The sequence below is a fragment of the Humulus lupulus genome, chromosome X (genome assembly GCF_963169125.1).
Source record: "Humulus lupulus chromosome X, drHumLupu1.1, whole genome shotgun sequence".
NCBI lineage: Eukaryota > Viridiplantae > Streptophyta > Magnoliopsida > Rosales > Cannabaceae > Humulus > Humulus lupulus.
In genome coordinates, this window is record NC_084802.1 from 185,027,809 (window position 1) to 185,036,394 (window position 8,586).

Below are 8,586 nucleotides of genomic sequence, written 5' to 3' on the forward strand. Positions count from 1 at the left end.
GAGGTCTCGGGGAATCAACGCGGAGAAGAGACGCGGTCGCTGGGGTCTCGGGGAATCGACGAGGGAGGTCTCGGGCAGTCGACGACGGCGGTTGTCGTGCGGGGACTCGGAGAATCGACGAGGAGGCTGTCGGTGGGGGGCAGGGTTTCGGGGATTTCACTGTGTACCGAGAGAAAAAGAGAGAAGGAAAACAGAAGAGAGAAGTGGGAGGTTCAAAATGAGAGGGGTATTTTGGGTATGCTAAAATGAATTGACATTATTTTGTAATGATAAAAATGCCTAGCAATTTTTTGAATTACAACCCCCTATTAAGCATAAAAAGTCAAATTTTCCTTTTAGTATTAGTATTACTATTATTATTTCTTTTGTAGACTTGTTTATGGTATCAATCAATTCCTCATTTATACTTGTATGTCAATATGCTTATCAAGACAGAACCACACACTTCCTTTGAGAATGAATTTTCTCTGGTAAGTCCTCTCCAGGGACTCGAATCTTATATTTTAGAGTGTTGCTATTTGACATCTTAAGGTGGCCAACACTACATGAGGTGACACCCCATGATTGGGTAGCGATACTCAATAATAATTATTAAATTCAAATAAGTGGGATTCAATATTGGATTGCACCAATAGCGTTATGTTAACTTCTTGTAGTGTTAAACAATTTATTCTTTCAGTGTATTAATTTTAACTTTCCCACTTCCAAAAGATTGGTTCAGAAATTTTCTAGGAAAATGCACAAATGTGTCTTCATGCTTATTATTAACATTACTTACATACTGCCTTCAGTTAACACAAGAAGATAAATAGATTCTTACACACCAATACCAAGAAAAAGACAACAATAATTAACTAAATGTTGCACTCTGGTTCACCAACTCTTCTTGGATTTTATACATATGGCTTCTTGATTTTTTTTTCTTTAAATAATCATTACAAAACTAATATTTAATTATGAGCAGAAGTGGAAATTGATCTAACAGAGTACTCTGCTACAAGCTGAGCAAAAGATGATGATTTATTCTCTAACAATGTAGCAGGAGAGTCATGTTCTTCAACAAGCCCTGAATGAAAAAAAATCAAAAAGTAAAGTAGAAATGAGGAAACTTTGAGTGAGTTATGAGTAGCAAAACCAAAATGATAGGGAGAGAGAGAGAGAGAGAGAGAGAGAGAGAGTTGTACTACTTACCATGATTTAAGAGCAAAACCAGGTCACTGTCAATAACAGAAGTTATTCTATGAGCAATAGTTATAACTGTACAGTTTGAGAAGTGTTTTCTAAGAGTTCTCTGAATCAGATTATCTGTTGCTGTATCAACTGATGCAGTAGCTTCATCTAGCACCAAGATTTTACTTTTTTTGAGTAGCACTCGGCCAAGGCACACCAGCTGCCTTTGTCCCATACTCCAATTCTCTCCATTTTCTGAAACTGCACTTGCGAAATTTTTAATGTTCTGTACTTCAGATCCCGTTCTATGTACTAAGTACTTAGTTTTAGATTGAATGTACATTGTTTTTAAAATGTTTTATAACTGTTGAATGTACTTAGTTAGACTTGCACATATACTCAAATCCAGTTGGAGAAATTAAAAAAGAACCTGAGGAATCAAGCTTTCCCTCATTCTTCCTAACTTCATCTCCAAGTTGGCACCTATCCAAGGCCTAAAACATGTAACAGGACATTCAATAGTTTGTAGCAACAACACAAATAATTCTGTTATGATAAAATGTAATTTTTCAAGACTAAAAGTCCCACCTCCCATATTTGTTCATCTGTGTACTCCTCAAGGGGATCAAGGTTGCTTCTTACTGTCCCTTCAAACATGGTTGGATCTTGAGGAATAATGCTCAGCTTAGACCTCAAGTCATGCAGTCCAATCGAAGATATGTCGATACCATCTATCACAATCTGGCCAGCAGCAGGGTCAACAATCCGAAAGAGTGTCTGTATGAGAGTTGATTTTCCACTACCTGTTCTTCCAACAACGCCAGTTTTCTTTCCTCCGGGAAAAGTGCATGTGATACCCCGCAACACAAGTGGCATATGTGGCGCATACCTAACCTATAGTTGACAAATCATGCACATGAAGGAGAGAAGGAATCAACATGTAGTGACTCCCCTTCAAGCATTTATTGGATCTGGCTCATAGAAGAACCAGCTTGATTTTAAGAACCTTTTAAGATAGAAGTTAAGGGTTCAAGCACAGTATGTATGTAAAGTGAGCCATATAAGTCAACAAGTCAGGCTCAATAGAAGCTTTAAATGGAGTCGTTACACAACATTTTGTTCAATATTATCTGACTTGTGAAACAAGTAAACAATGTTAGCAACGATTAAGTACCTGCAAATCATGAATTTCAACTTCTCCATATGATGGCCAAGAACTATCTGGGCGGTTTGATTCTATTACAAGAGGAGGCTCACTAAGGATTCTTGTGTATTGAAGTATTCTCTCCACTGGTATTATCCTGTTCTCCATGATGCAAAACCTCCAGACAACCGAATTTTGTACAATATTTAGACTAAGTCCATACATTACAGCTAAGCCCGCAATGCCTATAGTAAAAAGATAGATTATTCAGTGTTCTTTAAGCTAAGAAGAATAGCTGGGAAAGTGTAAAAATGAGAACTTGCCTGGTTCAAGAAGTCCCTCAGGAGCAGAAATCAAGAATAATAATGAGAAGGCAAATGTAACACAAGACAACATATCCGTGCGAAAGCCTAGCCAGTCAGCTGCACTGGAGTAATGAAACTTAGTTCGGGAATATGCATCAATCAATTGCATATTCCTTTCATGAAATCTTGATTCTTGATCAAAACACCTTATAGTTGTTGACCCTGAAATTGTTTCTACAAAATGTTGTAACACCGGTGCTTCACAGACTCCTTCTAATCGCGCTAGTTCTCGAGATGAAGAGGTGTAATATTGCTGCATACGAGAGAACCTTTGTGAGAACTAAATTGTCACATTAGAATTGAAAAATTCCAATTGTGAAAGTCACCAGGAATACCTGGTACCAGATACATGCTGCAATGACAGGGACCAAAACTATGAAAACCTGCCATGAGGCCTTGGAAATCACAGCAATATATCCCAAAAGCTGGATGCATGAAAAGGCAAAGGCAAATATAATCCAAATATTCATATCAACCGTGCTTTGATCGGTAGAAGCCTGTAAAACAAATGATAAAGCAAAAGTGATTGATTATGAAACAACCTTCATCATGTAGTATCCATTAATCATAGTCTTCACTTACTCTATTTAGGATTCTTCCACTTGGATTGGCATCAAAGAATGACATGGGAGCTCGGAAAATGCATAAATGCATTTTGTTAAATAATGAAGTGGCTATCTTATATCCATTTGTCACAAGAAGCATCTCTCTAAAGAGAATACAAAATGAACATCCAATGGCCAAAGCAGAATATACCATTATAAGTGTAGTGCTTCCAACAACAGGCTTTACATTCTCTGAAACCGGACTTGCCCAAGTCATCCAATAATTGCTCCCTATCTGGAAAAGCTCAAACAAAATATATGCCAACAATATACATGGCACAAGTGCTCCTCCATATGCTATTGTGATATATTCCCAATAGACTGATAACCCAACTCTACCTTTCTCTCTCTCTTCTTCTTCAACAAGCTGTCGTCTTGGTCCAACGTCATTACCATTTTCACCATCTTGTATACCTTTAATTTCTTCTGTCTCTGTGAACCCATTCTCAACAACCAAGTTTTCATCAATCTTGCCAATGGATATTTTTTCAACTGGACCTGTTTCTGCAAGATTAATTGCAGACAAGGCTTCATTGTGTGCACCCATAAGTTCCATAAAATCAGTTCCAGAACAAAAGATATCGCTGTACTTTCCAGCTTGGGTAATCTTTCCATCTTTCATGACCTAATAATTGCCAATAAATAGATAATAATGCATATTATTCTCTGGAGAAAAAAATGGAAAAGAAAACAAAAGAAAAACTACTTTTTTTACCAATATAAGATCAGCAGCAGGTAAGAACTCAACTTGATGAGTCACATATATGACTGTCTTTGAACTCAAAAGGCCAAGCAGGCATTCCTGTTATACAAATAGGAAAACAGTCACTACTATGGTTTGTAACTTTGTAATAGAAGAACATGTTCAAGTAGCTCTATAATAAGCATATTTGCTAACAAATTTTAACAAGAAAAACTATGTCAACAACAATGCCTTCTATTACCTTGAAGAGGTGGGATCCTGTATGAGCATCTACAGCACTGAAAGAATCATCAAACAGATAAATATCAGCATTTTGGTATAAGGCACGAGCGATTTGTATTCGTTGTTTTTGGCCGCCGCTCAAATTTATTCCCTTCTCCCCTATGATTGTCAGATCACCAAAAGAAAGAATTTGCAGGTCCTTAGTCAAGGAACAAGCTTCAAGAACTCTCTCATACCTTTCTCTTTCCATCTCCTTTCCAAACAATATGTTCTCTTCTATGGTACCATTTTGTATCCATGGTGACTGAGAAACATAAGCCTTTGTACCACACAACTTAACAGTACCAGATATCTTTGGCATTTCTCCTAGGATGCAACAGAGCAAGCTTGACTTACCCGAGCCAACAGTGCCACAAACAGCTACCTTCATGACATGGGACACCTTGAAACCAATGTCTTTCAATGTTGGACTTTGCGAAGACAAATCCCAAGAGAAATTACCTTCAACTATCTCAACTGCTGCATCATAACTACCTCTTGGAAGCTTCTCTATAACATCAGACCGCAGTTCATCAAGACAAAGGAACGATGCGATTCTGTTAAGAGAAACCTTAGCTTGCACCATCATTGAAACTGTCCCTGGAAGACTATAGATGGGCCCTTGAAGAATACCAAATGTTGCAAGTGCAGATAAGATCCTTCCTGTTTCAAGTGGGATCCTCAAAAGTACACATGTACCAAATGTGACCGCAGATATAAATGCAGGTGCACCCCAGAAGACAAATGAGGTCATAGCAGAAGTGTAAAGATATTTTCTCAACCATCCTTCCTCAGTTTTCCTGAGCTCAACAATCTTAGTTAAAAATTTCAACTCCCATCCTTGTAGTTTGAGAATCTTCATGCTACTCATTATCTCAGACATTGCCTTCATCCTAGTATCTTTAGACTCCATCAGGTTGCTTTGAAATTTCTCCTCCAATCTTCCCAAAGGGACATTTGTCAGCATAACTAAGACAGTTGCAAGAAATGTTGCAACTGTTGCAATGCCAATATTTTTATACAAAATGAACAAGGCCAAAGAAACTTGTACAATGGCGTTCCATACATTGTGGATGGACCAACTCGAGCCACTAACTCGGTCAACATCAACTGTCATGACATTGATGATCCCCCCACTGTTGTTCTCTTGTTTGGACTGGCATGAAAGAGCCAAACCTTTATCATAAATAACCGCAACAAGTGCAGCTCGTACCCTCAGTTCAATTTGGGGCATCTTAAAATAAAATTGCCTTCCTGCGATGATCTCCACAATCTTTGCAACAAAAAACATGGAAACCAAAATATAGCCCTCATTCTTGAACTCCCTTCTCCCATTAAGGTACTGCACAAATGTGCTGATAAGATATGGGCCAACATTAGTGGCCACAGCATTAATAAATGCAAAGAAAATTGTCAATACAATCTCTTTCCATTCTGAGAAGACTAATGCTTTAACCAACTCGAGTGTTGTCACTCTATTATTACCTACACCGCCGCAAACAACCTCAAGCTTATTTTTAAAATTTGGAAGAGCCCCAAAAACACTATCCTTGGCATCAAGTTGAGGAACGTCCTCAAGGTCCAAAGTCTTCTTATTCCCAAGAGAAATCAAAGGACTCATCCAAGAGAAACTTAAAAGACTAAGTATTCCAGCATTAGAATAGGGTGTCACAGTTGCATCCCCTCTGGTATCATTTGACGCTACATTAGTACCATCATCACCATTCAAAAGGGATTCTTCAAGAAGAGAATCTTCACCTTCTTCCTTCTTAAAAAATCCCATGTGCATGAAAAACAGACCAGTGATAACAGAAACAACATCGGATATTATGGATTCAGCAGGTAACAAAGCATGTCTGGTATATAGAAAAATGTCAACGACAAGGCAATAGCAAGAAACAGAAAAGTAGAGACCCCACCAAACTTTCAGCAACCACGAGGTATTTGATTCACCAAAAATAGAGTATTGGTTGTGCAAATGAACAGAAATTGCACCCCAACCAAGTGTTCTAGCAGAAAAATCCAAAAGGGTCAGTACTATCCTTTTCTCAGTCCAAGTCCAATCATTGTTATACCAATAAAAGCAGCTCAATACACACAACACAAGATTAAACGCAGAAAGACTTAAACAGCAGATGAAAGTATGTCTATAGTACAACCAACTTTTGGTGTTTTTAGGTCTATCTTTTGGACCCTCAAGACAGCCCACCTTAAACTTCTCACACACCCAGTATAAGAACAAAGCAAATAACAAAAGTACATGTGCTAAACCAGAAATCCCACGTTGGAAAACTGGTCCAAGGAAAAAATCAGTACTTGGATAGAGCTGAAATGAGAAGTAGAGTGAGAAGAAGGTAAGCATACCCTGTTCAGATGAAGAATAAAGTTCCATGTTAGTCTTCTTCTGTAAGGATGTAAATGCAGTCAATCTCAATTACCATGTATATCCATGATGATGTTTATGGAAATAAACTATGCTAATATCTTCAACTACTTTGTCTTTTTTTACCACCACTAGGAATAATATTATACTTAGAACATGATAAAATGGTCATGACATCGCCCATAGTTTATTCTCAAGTTAACTTGGAAACAAGTGAACAATAGAATACAAATATTTTCTCAGTGGCCGGCCATTAACAAAGAAAAGACAAATATCTTTCAACTTTCTTTCTTTGATTTATTTTAGCACCACTTTTCTCTACGTTCTTCAATTGGTCCAAAAAAAAAGGTTCTTTCTCTTTCACTTCTTCCCCAAGTAATAAATGGAGGGAATTAAATACCCACTTATTTTGATGGAAAGACATTCCTTGTGTATAATGTATGAAACTCCAAGTATTAGATAGTCTAATCATTGTGTGATGAGATGACTGTCTCTAAATGCAAATGACTATTGTTAGCAGTTATGTTAGTTATGACAGTCATACAAGTTGGTTAAGTCATAAAACTGTAAAGAGCTTTACATTTTACATTCCCAGTTTTCATAATACCAAAACCTTGTTGACTTGGTGTTTACTGTTCTTACTATCCCATAATGTAACAACAATATCAGAGCCTAAAATGTTCTTATGGTGTTGAGAGAAGAGAAAAAAATGTTCTAAATTTTCACTCTTATCCCAGGAAAAAGGAAAATATCATATCCTATTTGAAATGTCATTATGTGCCACTCACTTCAAAATTAGAAAACTAAAAGATAAGTTCTTTTGACCGAGATCAATGTATTTCATGGGAAAATTTTAAAACTCTCAAATCATTAGTTTAGAATTAGAGCTACTAACTTCAGTTTTTTTCGACTGTGAGTTTCTGACTATAATTTTTTTTTTATAAAGCATTGTGATTATACCCACCTGTTGAACTTAATAAAACCAGAAGAAATTAGACTGGGTGCCCACGTTCAGATAACAATTTTAATTTTTACTCATTTATTAATCCTCTTATTTTTATACTATATTTATAATGAATGTTCCCATTATACCATTTATCTACACAAGGTTCCAGGCATGTTGTAAAAAAAATTATATAAATTGTAGTTGCCAAGAGTCAAACACATGCCCCTTAGAATAGCATAAGAAGCCACATAACCATCATATTCAACTCTTTTTATTGTTAGTCAGTAGCTTTAAATAATATTTAATAACAAAAAAACACAACAAATACACAGTTAAATTAATGGCTAAAAATTTATACATTTTATTTTGTTAAGCCTAGTAATATAACTTTTAAGTCTTGATAACTCTACAAAATAGAGTTATTTTACCATTTTTTATGTGCTAATTATTGTTTAATTCTTGAGTTTTTAATTGATTTATTAAGTTTTTAAGTAATTTTGAATTTATTGGGTTTATTTGGAATATAGATTTTTTTGTGTTTTTATAGTTATTTTGTTGTAAAATGTTGTAGTTAATTATTTGAATTATTGTTGTTTAGTTTGAAGTAAAAAAATGTTGTATTATTGAAATTAAATGTTAAATATAAATTAAGTTATAATTGATATTTTCAAAGAATTAAATTGATTTATTTTATAGTGGAAAATATTTTATTATGACTTAATTTATGTTTATTTTGTAGGAAATTGTTGTATTGTTGGTGCTTGAAAAGCCAAGAAAAATAAAGAAAAGAATATGGTAAAACTGAAAAAAAGAGCTAAAAATGTCATTTTTGAAACCCTTGATTCCCATGTAACTTCGGCCCAACAGCAAGATAGCCCCATTGGGCCGCTTGGCACCTCACAAGGCCCACTGAAGCACCCAGCCATTTCCCAGCCGCCTGCTGCATTCCTTCATCTCCATTCGGCCAGCACTCCACAAGCCTCCCCAGCTCACCCCAAGCACGCCACAA

The 8,586-nt window shown here is 36.2% G+C and overlaps 1 protein-coding gene across 1 annotated transcript; it reads right to left on the reverse strand.

Annotated features, from left to right (window-relative positions):
• Nucleotides 1-950: 950 nt before the first annotated feature.
• On the reverse strand, nucleotides 951-6,640 carry LOC133806500 (ABC transporter C family member 3-like). The gene is made up of 10 exons (XM_062244593.1): nucleotides 4,229-6,640; nucleotides 4,000-4,086; nucleotides 3,262-3,909; nucleotides 3,015-3,176; nucleotides 2,638-2,932; nucleotides 2,345-2,559; nucleotides 1,759-2,064; nucleotides 1,601-1,664; nucleotides 1,192-1,431; nucleotides 951-1,066 (listed from the first exon to the last, which is right to left on the reverse strand). Exons 1-10 carry the CDS (start codon nucleotides 6,638-6,640, stop codon nucleotides 951-953), a joined length of 4,545 nt encoding a protein of 1,514 aa, XP_062100577.1.
• Between the last annotated feature and the right edge of the window lie 1,946 nt (nucleotides 6,641-8,586).

Coding starts and splice junctions, on each gene's coding strand:
- LOC133806500 (XM_062244593.1), bottom strand. CDS start 6,640: ATGGAACTTTATTCTTCATCTGAACAGGGTATGCTTACCTTCTTCTCA. Junction 4,087..4,228: donor CAGGATCCCACCTCTTCAAG/GTAATAGAAGGC, acceptor TTTGTATAACAG/GAATGCCTGCTTGGCCTTTT. Junction 1,665..1,758: donor CAGATGAACAAATATGGGAG/GTGGGACTTTTA, acceptor TACATGTTTTAG/GCCTTGGATAGGTGCCAACT.